Source organism: Acanthaster planci, linkage group LG08, assembly GCF_054643075.1.
Source record: "Acanthaster planci isolate LZ-2023a linkage group LG08, COTS_SCS, whole genome shotgun sequence".
Lineage (NCBI taxonomy): Eukaryota > Metazoa > Echinodermata > Asteroidea > Valvatida > Acanthasteridae > Acanthaster > Acanthaster planci.
In genome coordinates this window covers 3,484,837-3,507,900 of record NC_141784.1, presented here as the reverse complement: position 1 = coordinate 3,507,900, position 23,064 = coordinate 3,484,837, and the positions used below count along the sequence as shown (strand labels likewise).

General features: G+C 39.5%; 1 protein-coding gene and 2 pseudogenes across 1 annotated transcript in view; 1 reads left to right on the top strand and 2 right to left on the bottom strand.

Annotated features, from left to right (window-relative positions):
- Nucleotides 1-23,064, top strand: part of LOC110976066 (uncharacterized) — a 65,026-nt gene that overhangs the window by 23,295 nt on the left and 18,667 nt on the right. Inside the window, exons 4-5 of the mRNA XM_022229029.2 lie at nucleotides 8,595-8,810; nucleotides 21,809-21,931. Coding sequence (XP_022084721.1) covers nucleotides 8,595-8,810; nucleotides 21,809-21,931 — 339 coding nt within the window. The remainder of the gene's footprint in view (nucleotides 1-8,594; nucleotides 8,811-21,808; nucleotides 21,932-23,064) is intronic.
- LOC147798306 (uncharacterized) lies at nucleotides 36-1,907 on the bottom strand (annotated as a pseudogene).
- Nucleotides 1,849-4,719, bottom strand: LOC147798305 (uncharacterized; annotated as a pseudogene).

Here is a 23,064-nt window from a genome sequence, read left to right as displayed (position 1 = left end):
GGAATAAAGTTTTTTTTAAAAATACATGAGTCCTGGGACAAATGATTGTCTGTTAGAAAAGAAAATCATTGCTAATGTTGCTTTAATCATTGGAATCCGGACCGATTGTTACCATGCAGTTTAAACAAGAAATAACTGCTTTTTTGACCTCTGTGTCAGAATTACCCAAGAATAATATTTTTTTCCTACGTGGAGGGGAAAACTTGCGTAAATTCACGTAATATTGCCAGAGAAAGAAAGTTCGCCGCAAGGTTAAATATAGAAATTAAAATACATTTACAATTTATTTCCTAGGAACGAATCACAATTTAAGGTAATAAACAGACAGGTGCGCACTGTCTTAAGTAAGACAATTAGTTAATCAGTTATCATCACACACTTTGTGTCTATAGTAACTTGGAAATGAGTTAATCTAATATAAATACACACCTTGTGTCTCTACTCAACAAAATTTCGTGCTACTTCGCTACGCCCATACGCACGAAAAGCAGTTTAGTGTTATGGACCGCCATACAAAGGAGAGAGAGGCAATGGGTTGTACTTCCAGGTGTATTTATTCAGCATGGGATAGTGGTGTGTCACGAATACCGAGCTTACCAAATTATGATACAGGGGACTTTTTCTCACTTTCTTAACACTCTTTTCCTCTCTTCTTCTTAACATCCACTAAATGGTCATCTGACCGTCTTGGATCATCTGATCCATACTTCGCTATACATCCAATTTAAGCCTGCATTAATCAAATCGTCTGATCCAAACATACATACACAAACAAAGCGAAACAAACGATGACTGACTTGAAGCTTTTTTAACAATGGATTATTCATCTGCTTTCTTAATCATCACTTCCTCATATGTGGAAACAGAACGCTAACCGGCTAAAAAATTAGCCTTTTTACACATAGAAAGCTGTGGCCAGGGATACTTGCAGAGCTATGAAATATTTTATCAGCGATTACTCCCTAAAAAGTGCAAGTGACAAATCTAATCTTTCTTTAGTATTCCACCTGATACATCTATTTTTTGCCTCAGTGGTCTTCTATCGACCATGTTGCATAATTAAAGCTTCAGGAACATATTTGTTTTCAAGATAAGAAGCTCCACCAGATCGCAGGCTGTGTAGGCTGTATCCCTTAGGATCATTTACACCTATGCGCCTTAAGGCCTCAAGAAATAATTCTCGGCACCTAGTGTAACTTAAGGGCCTGTCAGTCTTAACTTTGTACGTTTTTGAGCCAGACAAAAATGTAACAGGAGTGAAGAAGTATTTGTCCTGACCAAACTGTATACCAGATTCGCTTAGATATCGACGCAAAATTGTGACGGGTGAATAATTATCCAAAGTGTCACACAAAAAGTTGAAGATGGAAATACCCTTTTTGTCATCGCAACTAATCTCAGTTAAATGATTGGCTTTCATACCGGCCATCTCGTTATGTCGTACTTGAGACGTAACGGGCAGATCTAAGATCTAATAGCGAAGCCCCGGACCTGCAAACAGATCGACAATTGCTTTGACCTGAGTGAGAAAAATTAGGTGTTTTGTAAAGGATGATGGTGGAGGTCGCAGAAAAGACAGTGTCTTATATGATGGGTGAATCAAGTGGATTGCTTTTGGAATTGATTAGGGAATGAAACCACCGCAATGCGGCGGCGGTGGAAATCAAAACACTATCAGAATTCAATTTCGATTTTGTTCGGGACAAATAGGATGCCAGGTCTTGTTCAGAAATTGGCAACACCGGGGCAATACATTGCGAATCTAACCAGAACAGAAATTGACGAGTTTCGTAGAGATAAGACGACACCGTACTCTCCGATTTAGCAAAAATCGTATCCAGCTGGATAGACTCCTTCTGTGCTTGAAACTAACATGGAAAATCACGCCAGAAGGAATGGTTGCGAACGATTTGTATGCACACGAGAAGGAGGAAAATTTAGATAAGTGTGGGAATCTTGATAATAAAGTACAAATCCAATAAAGCTGTTACACCAACTCGAAATCTATATATGCTAATGCTATGAAGCCATCGAAATTATTTGACCCAAAGAGACTATTTCCATTTCTACTGTGTTTAAGCTCACGAGAACCCAATTGAGTAAAGAAGTCCTTAATCCAGGCGCGGTGATGCGACCACAGCAAAGGCCAAAATGGTTGGGAAGGCCACCATGGAAATGTAAGAACACCAGGATCGGCAGTGATACATGTGCTTGAGGGTGGATGGAATCATGACTACGGGGGAACCAATAATACATTTTCGCTATGCCAGCTGTAAGCGAAAGCGTCTATGCCTGATGAATGTGGGTTCCAAGAACGAGAATAAAATTGAGGCAATTTAGAATTATAAAAGGTAGCGAAGCAGTCGATCGTAAATGGACCCCAGCAAGAGTTAATCAACGTGAAGAATTCGTCTGAAAGAGACCAAGTCATCTGTGTCAATTATTCTGCTGAAAAAATCGGCTTGATTGTTTATGGTCCTAGGAACCCACTCAACATTAAGGCGAATAGAATTGCCGAGACAAATACAAAAAAATATCCACAGCCAAGTTGTGAAGGTGTGGCTTCATGCTGCCAGGTTTGATAATCCTGGCTGCACATAGACTGTCGGTGAGTGATTCTAACTCAGAAGCACGAATTAAGGGAAGAAAAGAGAGCAGGGCGAATCGAATAGGCTCGAGCTCATACCAAGTTGAACTCTGTTTTGATTCTGCCGGAGACCACAGCTTGTGGGCAGTGTGGACGTCATTGCAGGTTATAGCTCCCGCGCCGGTTGAACTAGCATCCGAACAAATTATTCTATTTACAACCTGATGGGCAAAAAGGAAACGGACATTAAAATGTTGGACGTTATCTCTCTAAAACTTAAGCTCAGATAAGCAGGCATTTGAAGGGACAAATGGATCACTTTCATCGGAGGCGGCAGCGATTATCGTCTGATAATTACGAGTCACCAACCTTGTAATATTGCCGACCAAGGGTGACAAGGAAATGATTTGGCCTACTGTACAAACAACGCTTAGAGTTTAAACACATTTTTTGTGCCCACTTTTTTGACATGTTTAACCGCGACGTGTTTAGCGTTATGCGTTTAGAAATGTGTTGAAATGCTAACGGATTTCAAAAAGTTAAACATGTACCACGGAAAAGCGTTTAGCGTTTTAAGCACATTCCTAAACACATTTTAATAAACATGTAATAGGTTAAACGTGTGGAGAAAGTGGGGACAAAAAAGTGTTTAAACTCCAAACGTTTTTTTTTACAGGGTACAAATGAATGCAAGTCCCTAATAGTTAGAGACGAAAATTGATTGAACAGGAACTCTATAGATGCCTTAAATTTTATCAGTCCTACGTCCTAAGTACCTGCAGCGTACCCTGTGTGGTATCCTATCTCATACCCGGCCAATCGATGGAAGATGCAGGATTCCAAATGCTCTTGGATATGTTGTATACAAAACGTGCCTCTAGGAGATCAGAGCGTACGTGGTTAGCGATACCTAAAGCTATCTGAGAATGGTCAGAAGAGTGCTTTGGAACGTGGATCGACAATAAAATCGTCATCCAGATAGAGAGCTATCAGAATACCACAGGACCGTCAGTGAAAAACTAATGGTTTGAGAGCTTTATTGAATATGTAAGGGGCAGTTGTTAGCCCAAATGGCAATACGGTAAATTCAAAGTATCTGTCTACCCCGTTAATGCTCCAAGTAAAACCTAAAATATCGGTGGGAGACAGAAGCCATGTCGAAATGGTGGCAGCCCGACTTTAAATCAGAAGATACCATGAGGGCATTGGACGAAAGATATTGAATACCTAACTTCCAGTCATCTAATTTAAAGTGTTTCTTAGAAATGTAAGTATTGAGAACACTGAGATCAAGGATGAGCCTGTTTTTCTTTGATGCTGAACATGAAATGGATAAAGAGCTGACGACATAGGAAGGATGGGTTTTCTCTACAATGTGGTTAGAAGCCAACAATTCTAATACAGAATCTGTCACGAAAGCGGCCTCACTTAAAGCAGATTCGTTATTACGGAGAAAAAACGCCGGGAGTTCTTCTACGAAAGGAATTACAAAGCCATTTTCAACGATTGACAACATCATACCCGGAGTACCTATGTCACGCCAAAATTTAATACGTTGTCTCAACCTTCCTCTAACTGGTAGATCATCAGAATGAAAATATGACGATTTCGAGGATCTACATGGACAAGACGTCAATACCTCGTCCAATTTCTCGCAGATAGTGGCTCTGTGTACTCTGATCTGGGGCAGACCGATAGGCCGTTGTTTTTCCTGCCTGTGTCGAAAGACTCTGCGGAAGCGATTCTGGGTTGGCTTGACAAGGCTATTTGAAAAGACAGTGCCTGCCAGGTGAAAGATTTGTAAGCGGAGAAAGGGACAGCTGGGCTTGGTGTTCGCTTTGACATGCCGCAGGAGAAACACGACTCAAAAGCTGGCATGCCTGAGAATAAAAGAGAAAGGATTTCGGAAAGAAAAGAAAACCTCAACGAGGAAAAGAATGGTGTACGAACTCCTTGGGGTGGACGGGGATGGGCTTTAGCAATTGGAGACCACGGGAAATGAAACAGGTAAAAAATCTACTCAGTTGCTCGATTTCTGTGACTTCACCTGAATGGTTAAGCCGGAGGGCCGTTCAAGTTATATAGGGATAAGGTTGAGTGATTCCGTGAATCACAAGGTGTGGGTACGGCATTGTAGGGGCACGCCAAATATGCAAATCAAGCAAAACTGCCTACAGCAGGCAAAGCAAAAAACTATATTTCTTTTACTGGTCACTCGTTCGTCACCAATGATGCCGTTCACATCCTAATTCAACCAAGTTCATAATAAATTATTCATGTGGCAGATCTATGTACGTTATAGGAGCAATACTGAGAACGGCTATTTCAGTTAAGATAAGTTATAACTAACTAGGCTTTCGCAATTCAGCACAAATCGAGGTACTTGCTAATGCAGATGGTCCCTTTTCACTGAGTCTATTCTTTCTTAGAATTCAGCAAATTTGCACAGCACCGCACAGTTTAGTTCGTGATACTCCCACCTGTCACAATTCGTTCCTAGAATTCAGCATATGTGCACAGCATGCATTGCACAGTTTAGTTCACGATGCTCCCACCTGTCACAATTCGTTCCTAGAATTCAGCATATGTGCACAGCATGCATTGCACAGTTTCATATGCAGCGAGGTATGAGACGAAGAGAACCCCCCCCCCGCTTTGTGTTGGTCATTGTCTGGCAGGAATCTGGGGAATTCCTTTCAGACATCTTGGGGGATGTGTTAAGTAACAATAGTCTGGAATGTGTATAGGGATTGGACATGTTGGGGGGGGTACCCCTCGGTCTCATTTCTTGCTGGGTATACACAGTTTAGTTCATGATCCCCCTCCTGTCACCTAGCTGTGACGAATTTCCAGGCAAGCCCAACATACGTCATAAGATGCTGAATGCTTGCTTTCGCGGTCTTAAACTAAGGCGTGGTCTCCGAGCGTCTCAGATCACTGCATCAAACCAAACAAGGGTACTCCTAGACTCGTGTAGTCTTCTACTGCGAGTGTGGGCTGGGGAATTGCTGTTGACTTCGACCCTCTCCTCGTCAGTTGATCATCATCATTTCACATTTAGTGCTTAATTCAATTCTACGTTAGACAATGCACAAAAAACCGTCCAAAGTCTGAGTACATTCGTTCCCACTGTCGACAGAAAGAATTACAATGATGAAACTGGCGATCTATAATATTTATCCAACTTCGTTTGTAGTCCGTTTCCTACACAAATAACGGACTGATGGAGTCGTGTAGAGCTACGAGGCCATAACATAACGTATCTTGTACAGCTCAATTCCATCATCCAAATCAGATCGGGGAAAATATTTCAATACACTCGCACAAACTCAACCAATTATTCACCAAGAATTTTCAATAATATTGTCATTATTCGGGAATTGCAAATATTAACAATAATTCATTAAATGATCGGGAAGGTGCCTGTGCATGGCCTTCACAGCATACGAATTACAGAATATGCAGCTTTTGCAAACGGCATGATGGTATAAGAAAATTGATTCAAACCATCACAGCAAAAATCGGCCTGCAAAGAATTGGCCTAGCTTTGAAAATCACACCGGCAATATCTCAGCTATGCCCGAAACAGAAAACACTGTCGGAAGCAGAACGCCCTTCCATGCGCAGCATTTCTTGGATAAAATGCTGGATATTAATATCACTAAAATCACGCCTTTAACCCTTTTTGTGACTGTGACCACTGGACGTAAGACGACTACGACCGATCAATAAAAAATATAGTTAAAAAATTGGTTTCGTGACACGCTGTTAAGGAAATAGAATTAAGGAAAGAGAAATTGACGGACAAAAAATACAATTTTACCTTACAACTATAGTCAAACGAATTGTTGAAAAGTATGAAGATAGCAACCATAAAGAAGCTGATCAAGAAATTCTTGCACAATTTTAAATGGGAAGTTTTGCTACCTTTAAACACCATTATAATTTCCATAAAATTGAAGTAACAATTTAAGCATAAGCAGATTGAAGAAAATGTAAATAGAAATTAATTCAAGCGGCAGTACCCGCGGTGATGACGATGATTGACGGTCGATGCCGGAAGGATAGTCATGTAGTCGTGTGTACTACTAAGCTTCTGAAGCAGATTTCAAACAGATGTCAAATTCAATTAAGGTCATTTGAAATACCAACCCCAAAGCAAAGCGGGATGCGTGTTCCCTATGCTTCGGGCACCAGTGTTCCATCGACTTTACTGCTGCCCCGTATATTTTTTCCAATGAGGGTCAGGGGCAAGTATCATTTATAGGCGTGGTTAACGCAGCAATTTTTCACTGGTAATCTGCACTTTTAAAACTTGGTGTACTGAACTAAAGGAAATTAAATATTCACGCCTTATTTGGTGCTTGGTATGATCTGACAACATCAAACTTAATGCTTGCGCAGTTGCTTGTATTAGGCTGTGTTCCTGTAGTATTCATGTGCATTTATTGCCCTTATCGAACGCTTTTATCTGGACTTATTTTGGGAGTAAATAACCAAGTTGTTTATAAGATTTTGTGTTTTATTTGAATCATTTTTAATACGGAATTCATACCAAAAAGGTATCTTATGAGATCTCATGATCACTCCTTGTAATGAAATAGCGCACTTTGTTCGTTAAATTAACTTAACTGTGCAGTGGTGGTCAACATGTTGTTGGCCAGTCTTAGACAAATTCGTACAAAGACGTTGAAAACTGGTGTCTTGGAGTGACAAAATTACAAACATTGCATGAATAATGGAACAGTGTATCAAAAATTTAGAAAAAGTTTATTCACGATGGCAGAAGTAAATCTAATGTCAGAGATTTTTTTCTCTATTTCCTGGTCACAGCGACAAGGTGTAGCTAATTGCAAAGAACACTCCACAAATATATTTTACGGGCCCCACTTGTCCGGCTAAGCTGCAGGCACTAATCAGGCATTTTTGAAATGTTTACTATGGTTCGTCTGACCGCGCGGCGATGATCATGGAACACTTTGAAGTGAAGAGTTGTAACTTCTTCTGTGTCCCTCTTCCAAAAAAATACCGGGCAACTGGCCGAGAGAGCAATTTTGTTGTATAATATACCTAAAGGTTCGTCCACCCCATTTATTGCCCCAAATCTTCCTACGGCAAAACGCATGTACGAGGGTTCAGATACGCACTTTGTACTTACCCCTAACCTTCCTAGGAAAATAATAATTACGCGCTCCAGCGTATATACAAACACCACTTTTATGCTGCTGATTAACATTACCGCCTCGCATTTTGTTATGATCCATGGAGTAAGCAATCCAGTTTGAAGCTTTTCCAAACTGTGACAGCGACGTTGAAACTTTCTACTCTGTGTGCGTGAATGTGTAGCTGTTCGTGTTTTGTAGAACAAAATCATTTTTATAGACCTTCAACTTTTCGTCGGCCCTTAAATATTTCGTACTTTACACTGTTCCTATACTGGTACCGTCCCTTCCGGCCCTGACCAGAAACTGTTCAGCCTTTATCCTAAATAAAATAATTCCAACTCATGCACTTTTCAAATATCACTGCCTTAATTGCCAATAGTGTTTACTCGAGTGGGCTACAGCTTGGAAATGTGCCTGTCTCACATTTTGACACCGTTATTTTAAAATTTGGGCGACTTTCTCTGTTTTTCTTTGACCGTACTGGGCAAAGTGGTTACAGATTTGCAGGGGTTGAAACAGTGATACCAATGCAAATTAATCGCTGGATCGAGTGCATTATACATTATGACCTGTAACATGAAGGTGTCTTTGTTGATGGAAAGTTTATATAAAAACCCGACATTGCTGTACTGATAGAGGCAAAATCAGCCCGAATAGGCAATAGTGGATCCTGTCTTGTTTTGTGGATAAATAACGGGAGCCTTTTAACCCATCATATCATTGAAGACATTTAAAGCTTTATTTTCTGACTAAAAGTGTTTCATCAATCAGAATGATAAGCTGATTGCTTTTGAAATGTTATCCATTCGCTTTCTTTGTCTGTTTCATGTTCTCTCTTCAAGGAGGTTGTGCTGTTTTGACGACCCTCGTGGACGGCCTAAGTCTCGAACTGGCCGCGATGACATTAGCGGCTGTGATCGGCGCCTACACTTTCATTGGGGGCCTAGGCGCCACGTTCTACGTGTCCTACTTCAACACTTCCGTCATCTTTATAATCCTGCTGATTTTCCTTGTCAAGGTTTATCACGATCCTGCGGACAACCCTGACAACCCACTCGGTAAGCTCCATATGTTTGCACATACAGGTACGTAGACCAACGGGAAAGGGTATTAAGGTTAAACCCTCAGTGACTGAAGCGTCATCCTGCATAGGGCTAAAAATTGTGTCTAGCCTCCATATTTTCTTTTATTTTTGCTTTTCTTAATTCTTGGTGGTGTTTTCATTATTAAAAACATTACTTGCAAGGTAAAGCACGAAGTATTTGGCCATTATTTTACAAAGTGCACTTTTCACCAAGAGTCTTACCCCCCCTACAGATATAATTTTTCTTAAATTGAAGAGAATATTAAAACGCTCAAAACATGTTCCACAGTTCAGTTCACAGATTGAGCAATGGTTCGACAAGACGAATTTTTGTACTTGCCGTTTAAAGCGTTACATTAAAATACAATAATATGCTAAAGTACAGTTGGAGTTTTCTGATTCTGGACGAAGTTTTTATATCGTTTATAGTGGCTTGATTGAGGGGAGGGGTCATGCGGACACCCCTCCCTCCAGCGGCCTGTGGCTCTCGTGTGCCGCCCTCGCTCAGAGATTAGAGAAGGGAAAAATCTGGTGAAAGTCCACCTTGGTCAGTGTTTTAACTGTAACCGAACCCACTGAGTGCCCACCTTGAGAAAATGAGCGGTCCAAATTCCCAGGGCAAAAAAGTTCACTCCTTAATTTCTTTGAAAAAGAAAAGGTACCGTACTGAGTGACGGCGTAATACTTGAAATATTGGTTTGGCTTGGTTTGTTTTCCATACATAAATCACAATTACAATATAAAGAAACAATGTGACTACAGCATGAAATAAGAGGGCAAGCTCGGGCGCAAACTATAGTTCGGCCTGTAGTCAGCGGCTTGTAACAATGAGTATGCCTATGCGCTATTAAGTTACACTCGAACGACCCCAGTCGGCCTGTTTTTTGTATGTCATTGAAGCTTTTTCCAACACCTGATTTTCATCTCTGCTAGTGATGGGTATTGTTATGCGCAGGTGAGTATATTGGAATAGTGTCAGTGCAATGTAAATGTTCCTTATTATTATATATATTAGCACTCAAATTTTAGCGTAGGCTGCGATTCTCGTAGCGCTAAGGGTCACTGAAATCTCGGCCGTTTTCCAATACTCAACTTTGTTTCCGTCTCAGGCTTTGTCTCCGAAACAAATCCCCGATTGTAGGCCTGAAGCGTTTGAATGAGAGAGAGAGAGAGAGAGAGAGAGAGAGAGAGAGAGAGAGAGAGAGAGAGAGAGAGAGAGAGAGAGAGAGAGAGAGAGAGAGAGAGAGAGAGAGAGAGAGAGAGAGAGAGAGAGAGAGAGAGAGAGAGAGAGAGAGAGAGAGAGAGTATAGAAAGTAAAATAACTGAAGGATTTTCAATGTCATAACATCTTAGGAATGAACACAAATCTATGTAAAAACCACAAAGTTATTTCGAAACTTGCGTACGGTGCACCGAGAAAGTTGGCGCAAACAGAAAAGTAAAAATCGTGACAGAAATTGTATCAATATACTTCCAGAAATTTACATACATTAAAACACACTAACACGAGTTGATTCCATCAACTTAAAAAAAATCTAGCACATGACACATCTGAAACGACCTTCTTTCGTCAATGTTGCGCCAGACTTCCAGATTTTACCCACTTATATTAATTCTCTCGGTCTCCGAATTCCCGCATGAAAGGTGGCTACATCTGCTTTGAAAGTAAAGCAAACCAGGCGGTCTTAGCTGAGTAAATTGATCGACAAACGTCATAAGAAAAAGATCATTGTATGTGTTAATATTGTTGAATCTAATATGGTAGACACTTCTGTCTGCTTCTGCGGTACCCCGATTAATACTTTGCCAATTACAGGCGACGAGAGGTTTTTGCCCAAAAACCGTATCGTATTTCATCTCACAGATCAGATCGTATTTCATCTCACAGACGCTATGCAGGATTCCGCATTTCCCCATTAAAATCTTAACGACAGAGTTTAATTCAGCTGTGTGAACAGACAGATGATGCACATCAATATGGGTAATCATACTCCGCTAGCAACCGACCATCATCCATATCTTGGAGTTTAACTAAGCTGGGCAAGGAATATTAACCAAATGTCTAGCAAAGCAAACAGAACTCCTGGTCTCCTCAAAAGAAATCTTCGTGCTTGTTGTAAATCGGTCAAATAGAATGCCTACAAGGCCCTTGTCAGACCCAAACTGGATTCTTAATGAGTCAATGACACTTAGGTTGCAACTCTGGGAGGGCGACCGACAGGCATACCAATCCCTTTTACTCATTACTTCTTTCGTTTAATTGATATTCAGAATTATGGAAAACTCCTCACTGTGACCTAAAGGATCTGATATCGTTATAATTACACTTCTTATAGATCTCTGACTAATACCATAGACTGTCCTTACAATCCAGACATTCCAGTGTAATGTTACGACGCATTACTAAGTGGGAGACGTGCAATCGTTATCGTTTAATACTTACCTTTTTTAAAAATTAATACTATACTTATACTGAAATAGGATGGACCGTGGTTCATGACAAGTGAATTAAAAGCTTGTGATAAATAATTGATATATAAATACAATGGCTATTTCCATCAGCATCACAACTTCATTCATATTATTTGTAGGTTGGAAAACCCCGTTGGGAAGAACCTGCTGGAAAAAACCCAGTGGGAAAAACCTTTTGGAAAAAAATGGGAAAAAAGCCTTGCAAATAATAAGAATAAGTTGCTATGATGGAAGAAGTGTTTGCCTGTCGGACCGCAGATGGTACATTTTTGCTACACCCTGACTTACATGTATATACCCAAGACTCACAGTTCAGTGCACTTCCGGGACGCAGAGTGATATATTCACAGTAAGAACTTAATTTCGTTCATATTCGCTACCCCGCTCAACCGAACGAAATTATTCTGAGGGGCTACATGGGATCCTTTCCCACAATAACAATAAGATCACCCTGGAGAAAGTACAACTTGGGGCAGCCTGCTTCGTTTGTGATGACTACAAACGGATCTCAAGCGTAAATAACATGATGAATTCTCTAAAATGGGACACTCTGGAGCTCCGCAGAATTTGACTTCGACTCACTGTAGTTTACAAGGAAATGCACAATATTACGCCATCAAATCTGCCAGCACCTGGTGGAACCAATACCTACGCAACAAGACACAATACTGGACCCCCACATCATTAATCCCCCAAACTTCAACAAACTGTGTTATCAATACTCTCTTTATCCAAGGACAATAATGGAAAACCACCTAGCATACGATCTATTCCTGATGTCAAGACATTCAAAAGTAGGATTGAACATCTGGACCTTTTCAACCTTGTACTAAAAGCTTGCTTTAAAATTTAACCACTATGTCCCTCACTCCGACTTTTGCGTGATAACCACTGAGGAGGTGCTTGCGCAGAATAGAACTAGAACCAGAGTCTGGAAAGAAAAGTCTTTTCATGAATCAATAATTGTTTGTACAATGATTGTGTCAGTTCAGTTATGATAGTTTACACTCACAAATACGAAGATAGGTTCGTTTGAATATCCGACGTTCGCGTCGGTTTTCAATAGTGTAGGTTTTTAGTTCAATGTTGGATATTTGACAGTCCATATGCTTTCATAGGAAGTATTTTTGGTCTGTGGATGTTAATAATGCAGTACTGATTTTGTGAGTTTTGGTTGGATGTTCGATGTTTCAGAGAAATTAACATGCACGAGTGACTCTTTGCATATATACAAATTATTTCAAGGTGTATACATCATTAGGCTTTCACGAAGTCGGGAATCCGTCCACAGAGGCATTATAACCAAGTCCCGAGAAAATGGCGTTCGAAGCTGTTTACGTCAAAATTCGCGATATTGCTTGTTTATCTGCCGAAAATTCGTAACGTACACCTCACTCGAAATTACATGAAGGCATGTATGTTTCCATGCTTTTATGTATCATTAAATTTTAAGTGTAAGTTATTCCTTAAAATTTAAATTAAAACCTGGAAATGCAGAGGGCGATGGATCCGACATTTCTGCCACCGATTCGCCTCTTCGTCTTGAAGGTCGTTGCAAACCGTTCTTGTTCCCGTCAAGACCAACTGAAACATTCATGAAAAAGGCTTTACATTCTTGGGGAAATTGCAACCTTTGATCATTTCTTAAATTACAAATAATTCATTTGCTGTTCACATTTTGTTAGTGGTGAACAGGAACTAACATGGTGAATAGGATGGTTTTAAATTTTTGTATGTGGATTATGTGGATGGGACACGAGAGTCTGGAATGGTGTTGAAATAAGCAAGCCAGAAGTCACGTATAGATTCTTCGATCAAAGAAGGACATGGTTCACACAAATTTTTCAGGACAACTTAACGTCCATGTAACATTGCTGATTTTTCGAAATTAAGGAAATGCGCCTATTGATAAAACAATTGTGTAATGGATACAAAACTGAAAAATCTTTGCTTGGGCAAAGACTTTCGATTACTGTCGGAATTGCAAAACATTTGAGACGTGATCTGAAGAATATAAGTCACGTTTCAATAACAGACAGCACTTTCATAGGTCTTAGAAAAAGGAATTATTATAATATGATAATATTAACCATGATATTCCTTACAGTAAAACCGAGTGCAGCAATATCTGAATTTAAGCTCACCATAAATCAGATTTACATAGAAGAAAATGTGCCACGCTGAAAAAGAAATGTAGCACAATCCTTTGCAACGCAAGCCCTTGGGTTGCAAGAAAGTTTACTGGCCACAGAAAAAAATACATTGTTGGTGACATAAGTCATCCCCATTTGCCGAACAGTACTCTTTATGTTTTTGCCAGTCACTGACACCGAGTAGTGTTTTCGAGCTATATACCACAGTGGTTTTGGGTGAAGGGGTAATTTTTTGTTATGTTAGGAGTAGGCCTATCAAATGAAATAATTCAATCTTTTATCTAATGATTATGAGATGAAACTATCAAAGTATAATATTTTTTACTACGATTTACCCCTTTTATAATCCTCGGAAAATTTACATTTATCAAATTTGATGTGTGAAATTATTTTCACTTTGTAACTTTTTGATCGCATGTCTCATGTTTGCCTTTGTATGGATAAAAAATAGTTCAATATTATATTTGATAATCATTTGACACCAACCAATTATTGTCCAATTATTAACTAATTATTATCTTTACTTTGCTTCCTAATAATATTAACCATAATATTCAAATTCTCTGTAATGTCTACCATGTATTAAGTTTATACTTTGCTATGTGTAACAAAATATCACCAGTCGGGCACATAAAGACTACTGTGCCTTGGCCCATGAATGCAACAACAGTTGTAAGAAGAAGGTTGGGAAAAGGTGATGAAAAATGAATGTTGAAGGCATGAGTATAACTTCACCGGTACTTTTACAAATGTAATTGGCATATTCAACCGGTCATAGCCTCGTATTCGAAATTCGGCTTTGCACATTGTCCAACAGTAATTATTTTATATACATGTATGCCCATACTTGATAACGTTGCCGAAACTTACAGACCATTTATATCTAAGAACAACTCTTACTTAATGGTTCCATTCAAAAAGACGAATCTGCGGACACGAAACATTAACTTCAGTTCACCCTGCAGTTAATAGACAGCGAACAATCCACTGCAATCCTCACTCTACAAATCCGAGGTGACGCCATTCCTGCGAGGTCATCACACTTACGCAAGGGTTTTAACTTGAGTGGAGCGCGCATTAATTTTTGACAAGTAGATGGTCCATGAACCTTGATAGTCTCCCTGATGTCTACCTGTTTGTCTGAAAGAAATGTATTTATTATATACTACCTGCGTGGAACAGGATGGCCCCTGGTCGTGGATTATTCTATAGACTTTGCCATGATGCTGCCATAATTGTCTTGTTCCCTGTAGATACGCTAAGAAAGTCCGACGTTAACTGCTAGGATGGTAACGACGTCATTTTGTTTTGCACATGGATAAATTAAAACCTGTCAGTAATATTAAATTAACATGCTGAGACTATGAGATCCTTTTGAAACCACAGTTAGGGGATGGATCGGGTATCAGCGGTTAATTCAGCGGCCAGAACCTCCAATGTTATGTAGGCCTACGTAATGGCAAGTGCATTTAGCGTACAGTTACTTGCACGTGTATATTTAAATTTCTGTTACTGTTCGTCAGAGTACAAAGTCAAAATCAAAGGCGGACATGAATTGGGGCAGCGGCTCGCCTCGAACAGGACCTAAAATGTTTTTCCAAAAATAATGAACGAAAGACGATTTTTGGGACCAAAAATGTAGACACGACCCTCAAAAAGGCAATAAAAGGTTACATAAAAACCTGCCTCAATTCCCCTCCCCTCAAATCCCCCGCAAAATATTCCATGCCTGCCTTTACTGTTCAGTCTTAGATGTAGCACCGATCGAGGATTTAATTAGAAAATAAACTTGTAAAATACTTACGGTGCCCCATCCAAGAAATTGTTCAGGCAAGCCATATATAATAAAGGTGTACAGACAAAAATCGGCAGGCCCACGTGTCATGCTCTTAACCTACGGCAACATCAATCCGGTATCATGTTGTGGAAATACCTTTACATAAGATATTTCATCACCACACAACTGTTGTAGATTCTAATGAATTATTTTCTGTGGAATATTTTTGAAGAAGCAATTTATGAGATCCATAATGTGTGTGTAAAAATCAGTGAAACTCTAAAGAATTTTGAAGACAAAAAACATCTTATTTTCAAGGACACTGGCTTTTGTCATAAGGTTATAGTTTGTGCTGTCATTTTGGCGCCGTGGGTCAGGAAAATGTGCTCGTTAGCCGTTTCATACTTCTAAATTGTACAATTGCAAGCCATTAAAACTCCGCTAGAATTACCACACTTGAATTTCATGAATTTCTACGAGCTCCTCTAACAACTTCATTTATCAAAATACTGGATGTTTCCTTTTGTTCTGGGTTTGTTAGCCGAAACAAAATTAATGAGCTCCTTAGAGTCAGGAACGACTGAGGTCCATTCAATTTAGCGACAGATAGGTATACATTGAACATGCTTCACTACACGACGTCGTTTTATTTTGGTTAGCAAATAGTCAAGATGTATTGCCCAATAGATCCATTAGGCAACACTGTGCAATTTGTTTTACCAAAATAGCAGCATTTGCTGTTATCATCATTTGACTTCTACGTTTTCGCGGTAGGCTTTTTCCTGATTTACCCCATTACGGATTTACTGTTGCACAGTGCGAAACAGGAACAGTGATGAACAGAAAACGACAAGATCGTTATACTTGTCAACATTTGCCCGTAACTTTTGCAAAGAGTCTCAGGGCGGCTAAGGTTTACATCTTTTTCATGTTTTTCAACACTGTAGGCTTTCTCGTGTTGAAATGGCAAGCTTGTTAATGGGCAGATGTTCAACACGAGTGCACATTTTGGTCCGGATGTTTAAAAAAAAATCCGCGCAAATCCAATTCCCCACACATTATGCAAGATCCTTATTGCAATGGTGTATGGCCATATTATTCATTGCAATTTACCTAAAAATTCATAAAGAACCAGTCACGCATTCCCATTTCCTTATTAAAAATCATCCAACGTGTATTTATTTAGAAATCTATAGCGACGCCCATTCGTAGATTGTTTGATGTCTGTTTTCTTCAACAATGCCTCGGTGGAACCCAACCGTACTGCGGCACTCTCAGCTTCGGTTATTGGATTGCCAATTTCGATTACGGTAATTTCGCCGGAGGAAGTTTTGGCGCGAAACGAAAGCAATAAAGTTGGCTTCTTTGTTCCTCCCAAGAGGGCAGCGTCTGCAAGGGTGTTGGATCGGATTTTTTTTTTTTACAATTTACGACTCACTTGGAAGCTGTCGTGGTGTATTCGCTGTGAAATCAACGCGTCAAATTTAACAGTCATTCGGGATCGGCGATTGTCTTTTAAGTGAGCAGTCCCCAATAATACAACTGTACCTGAGTCTCGAATCTAAAAGAAATGCATTCTCTCTCAAGTTAATAATAAAAACACTATGTTATTTGATAACTGGTGATAACTGGTTTTCTAACAGGCTGATGCAGGAAATCCCTGTACGTTCTTGCAAAGCACTTCAACGCCTCCAGTCTCTCATATTTAAAATTAACTGAGTATCCAGAATTGCAGTCTTATCTTCCAGATGTTTCTGTTAAAAAGGTTTATTGCAAATACAGAGATTCGGTGTTGTCGCTGGCGGCCATGCATCTTGATACCTATAAGATTCACGTCAATCTACGCTTGGTTAATCAAGCATTCATATACCGTTTGAAAATTTAAGTGAAGCATTATGTACAAAAAATGACAGTTTCTGATAAAAAATTCCGATGAGCGTATCCAAAAACAATTTCCCACAAGCCACATCAATACAAATCGAAATCCAGTCATATTAAACCTGCGCTGTCAACTTCAAGAAACAATCCCCTAAACAGAGATGACGGTTGCTACGTGTTTGCAATACGGGGGATTCACAATGGTGCGCATCAAAGAGTTTGCATTGCGTTGACCAATCATAGTGCGTGAAATCTGTGGACCCTTTTGAAACGCGCATTCGATCGACAGATATCTTGCACTGTGATTGCTCAACGCATTGCAAACTCTTGGAGGCACACTACTGTGAAAATCCCGCATTTGTGGGACGTGAGCAACTGCCATCACAAGGCTTGTGCCTCAATGCCTGTAGAATTAAGAAATCATTAAATATCAAAAATATTGCCACACATCGGCAGAAAGCATATCCCGCAGAAATTGGACCGTAGATGTACCGTACGCTCTTTCGCTAACAGTCTAGTCAGTATTGTATGTTAAACTGAAATGAAAATGTAATGAAATAAAATAAAATAAAATTTGTGGACCGTTACCTCCAGTTCATAAATCTGTTCAGTTTACAGCTTAATACAATACGGTAAACAACGTATGCAGCGAACGTGCTACATATTGCTAAGCCGGTGATAGTATAGATAAATGTTATAAGCACCGTGTGCCGAACAAATTGGGGGCCCATAAACAGTAAAATTCTGCTGGTATCTTTCATCATAGCTGAGACGTTGAGACATGGAGGATTAGGTAGACCTGTGTCTGATCAACAAATACGTTACCTCTCGTTCTTTTTTCACGACCTCAGTAGTTGCCACAAATTGCCCCCAATTTTGAAGTAATGTAGTGTTTAAAATAGCGTAACCTAAAACTTCATGTTCTAGAGTGGAAGAGATGAGAATCCCGAAGCTGTTTTGTAGACAGATCACGTTCATCGTGAGAGTTCATTGATGCTCGTGTCTGATGCTTCCAGCATCGAAGGCAAATGGTTCAGTGCTTATTTTCGCGATGCTTGTTAATATTTGAAGAGGGGCTTATGCAAGGATGAAACTAGTCATTGCTTGCTTCCCGTGAACAGATGTTCCTTCTTCCAGTCGTCACGAGGCCCATCACGTTTCCATTTCTAGAATATCGTATGCTGCAGGTGTCAAATCAAATGGCAGGTGGCTTGTAGACGGTCACTTTTTTAAGTACATTGTACTATTTTTGTGTCTGAATTGCTTATAAATATTCTATTTGAAAGGAAAGGAACATTTGTCTTATGTTTGTGATGTGGTATTTTTAGACGATTCGTTAACTCACACCTGAGCTTAAGGCAAGAGGTATGAGTCTGACGGATTAGTTTGGTGCACTGCTAAAACGTCGGTGTTAAAATAACACCGATGGTGTAGAATTTTATCATTTATTGGTGTTTATTTTGGGCAAGGCTTTAGGTGTTAAATGGCACCAATTTTTGGTGTGTAACTTGAAAAACAAATACCGGTACGGGAGTAAAATAATTCCCAAATGGGGTTTATTTTTGGTAAGGAACGTGGTGTAAAGGAACACTGTTAGTTGGCATTACGAGAAGCTACACTTGTACTGGTGTTAATTTTAATACCCCAAATGGTGTCATCTCATTTCAAGTGGTCACTGGGGAATTGTTCTTTTTGTTTTACTGTTACACATTACTTGGAAATTGAAAAAATTATACAACGAGTTTGAATTTCAAATAACATATTGACAACAGGAAAATTAACTTGATCATGTTTTTATTGCTATAATTTGAAAGCTAAACTAAATTTATTTCAAAATCATATTTTAGAATAATATCACTTCTATTACAAGATTGAATTATTAAAAGATGAAAAAACTGGAAAAAAACACACAGTAACAGTAAATGGCTGAAGTCCATACTGTAACACCACTTAGGCCTAACCAGCAACCTTTTTGTTTTGCATTATGCTCCAACAGATGACTGGTACAAGTACTAGCAATTAACAATATTGTAGCTCAATGCAAAAGAACATGTCTACGAGATAAATACTGGGTAGAATTACATAATGACAAACTCCAAATTATATACAGTGGTAGGTCATCAACAAGATCACTTTGTGTCCTATAACAAATTCTTATTATTGCTTTACAGTATTTATTGAATATAAATTTATTGATTTAGTATTTCTTGGCAACTTTGTACAATTTGGCAGAGTATCAGAAGCCACGCTTCCCCAGACTTGAAGCTTCTATTGGACCACAAATCGGTCTGAGGAAGCTGCTGTATTACAGATAGGGTCATTGTTTGGTGTTTGCCGAGGTAAAGCTGATTTATAGGCAAAATCAGTAAAAAAAGATACAATCACAGTTATAAAGCAAGACCACTCAATCAACCATTAAGTTTTTACTTCTATTCTTCATATACTAAAAGAGAATGAAATAACTATTAATTACAATTTTTTTTAAAAGGCAATCCTCGCAATGATAACACATCATACGTCCACTCTCGTTTGGACCTAGATAACAAAACATGTTTTGGAAAGGTATTCTGGGTACAATCAGCTGCTAATTAATTTGAAATTGACATCGAGAGGTTGTTAATAAAATCACTTTCTGTGCTGACATTTTCTACAGGAAAAGTATGACAGTAGCCTAACTCCTTCAGTATGCTGTTTAGAACTATTTCTATAATTGCAGGGTACATTCAAGTAGTTTGGTACTTTGGGCAGCTTTGTAAAATTGGATACAGTACTACATATTAAAATAGTGTTTGACCTTCCACCTACAGTACATTATTCCAAGAATTTGCATAAGAACCACCCTATTGAAAAATGGAATATGGCTATGCTGTATTACCTTTGCACAGAGCAACGCCATTCAACCAAATATTCTGTTTTATTTACTTTGCAGAAAAGGGGTCAAACAAAACTTAATCTTAAAATTTTTTTTGGAGTTATCTCAATTCAAACATGTCATACAACTGCTCCCCATTGGAAAGAACATGCCTTGGAGTGGCATACTGGGTAGAATCACCTGTTGGTTTCTTTGTGTGAGGAGGGCTGCTCGTGATGTCTGATTCACTGGAGTTTGTTGCCAGGGTAACGTAACTTGCAATTCTTGGGTCGAAACCTATGGAGCTGGGAATTGCCCTAGCTAAATGAATAAGTCAGGGAGGTTTAATCCTCATACTGTTTAAATAATTAGGCCTACTTTAGACCAACACAGACCAGTTACATGTACTACATATGCCTTTACCACAGTGTTAGGGTCTTGGCCTTACAGGTGCATGTAGCGTTGACTTTCGTTATAGAAGCAATGAATTATGAAATAATTATGTTTCTCTAAAAAGAGTCCCATGGGCCTACAAAGATAAAATTTGGCAAACGATGCAAGAAATGTCTAAAAGTTTTACTTTTAGTGTTCCCACTTTTAAAAAAGGTGGGTATGGAAATTCACACGTACAGTGTTCTGGATGAAGGTTAGGGGCATCATTGAAAGATGCTGTGACAAACATAAACCAGTTTTACAAACATGTACATAATGTTAGTTAGCCCTCATGCGGGAACACAGGATACGTGGCATACCAATATTAAGCCTAGGCTACGGAATTACTATATGGGCTAAAATGTAATTTGTTTTTGCCTATCTAGATAATTTGTCTTTAGTTTCAACTCGGACGGAGTTTTTTTACAGGCATTCTTTTCCCTAGGCTGTGTGCCTATCATGTATAAGCAATACCCATGCACGCATCAACGTGTATTTTAATGTGCAGGACATGATCAAACATGTCTTTCGACGGAGCTAGTGAACGTTTTGAAGGACGATTCAAGTCTTAAGAGCATCAATCATTTTAAAACAATCACCAAGTTCCACAACTTCTGCAAAGTTGCCCTTGAACGTCCTGAAACGGCAATGGTCATCTTAGGTGGTCGTCGGCAAGAATATTTCTGCAGTTTGCTTCTTGTGAACGTGACGGTGTCGTGGTTCTTTACAATACAATCTCTTCATGCGAGAACAATCAGGTTAACATAGACCTGTCGCCGCATTTCACCCAGTCGGTGGTGTCGTGCCTCGTGTTTTAGGAACAGTAGAAACCCTGGAAACCTTATTTCTGAATGGTAGGATCCGACTTCGTGAACAAAAACTGTGCAGCACCTGTAAAAACTCAACACTTGCAATGGAGCAACAAATTTACCGATACCATCATGAGGTTATTGCACTTCCTCGATGCAGCAATACCAAGTGATGAAGGGATCCCACCCTTCACAGATTCTCCTTAAGATATTAATTCCTAATGTATGGGCCGGGTTAATCGCCTTTGCTTTGGCTGTGTTATTTTCCCCTGACGTGTCCAACTGCCGGATTTTTTCTTCATAGAATTCGATTTTGATGTCATAAGCTCTTGTGGTTTAACATGTTTACATTGTTAAATTTTCACGACTAAATCTCATACTTTGGGTATGTTTCAGTCATAATAATTTGCAGTAAAGCCATTATTTTTTTATTCAAATTAATGTATCACGCATTAATACATGCCTTTTGAAATGACCGTTTTGATCGGAGAAGAGCAAACATTTAAGAGTGTTTAAGAAATTTGCCATAGCGTTTTTTTTTTCATTAATTAGTTTCATATGATATTTTTGTTACTTATTTGTTTCTTTTTGGGGGTTTAGGATCTGTGGAGCGAGTCTTCAATCTGCTCCTTTGTTCTCAAGGGCCTGAAGACAACTGGGAGAAGAGTTATTTGACTTTCCTGTCACCGCCTGGTATAATGTTCGGCATTGTCAACATTGTGGGTAAGTCTTGAAAATCTAATCACGAAATCGCCCCATGTTCTGATGAGCTGTCACAAGTGTTTACCGCAGTTCGCTGGTGAGATAGATTGGGATCATCCATGTATACACCGTTGTCAAAGGCATGTGGGGTACGATTCAATATTTCCTGTTCAAAAAGGCAGTAGCTGTTTTGTGTAAGGTCAAAAGTCTCCGGTTTCTGGTCAGGAGCTGGCTCCAAACGTGGTGCAGTGACGCAGGTTTTTTTTACCCTCAATTTTCTTCTTGAAATGATGCACGTATATCAAATGCGCAATGTCCATCGCAACTACATGCGCACGTAACGCCGGCCGCTACCAACACAAAATAGACTGGGCCCCGCGCTTTTTAACTGTTTAGCATTTTCAGCTTGTACATGTACACAAGACATAAGACTACCTCGTTAGTCTGGTTCCCAAAATGTAAATGTATAATACAGAAATGACGTCATCTGAAAAAGAGTGCCCGACTAAATACATGGGGAACCAGAGGGACTCCTTTATTGGACATAATACTCAAGCGTACCCCCATCAAAACACGTTTAAACTACGCAGGAACAGGATTTCAGTCGATTAAACACGTTTGTCAGCTTTTAGACATCATTTATACCAAATACCTTTTTACTTTGCTGACGCAAAGGTCTACGGCGACGCACGCACTGACCTGAAACCTGAGACTTTTTTTGGCTTAATAATCGTGTTGAATCCCCCAGGGAAATTATCCTCCGCAGCGTTAAGACCAGTGGCGTATCTAGCGGGGAAAGGGATGGGGGCAAGTTGCCCCTCTGATGGATTTTTTTTACAAAGAATACTTCATATGTAAGAAAGTAATCAGTATAGTTATCAAATGCTGTATTAGCACCAGAACCCTAAAAAAAAAAAAAACAACACCACGCACAAAAAATAAGGATGCTGGGACTGCGAGTTAGGCTTTTGATATTTTTTCTCCCCCAAAATTATGTTGAATGAGCCCGAAGCTGCATTAGCTTTTGAATTTGCCCCCTTCCCCCCACACCAAAAGCCGGATACGCCGCTGGGTAAGACTGCGCCTTTCACTTTCGTGTGATCAAAATGCAACTTGCACGTGCGCTATTTATCCTACCCGTGAGATAATGAAGA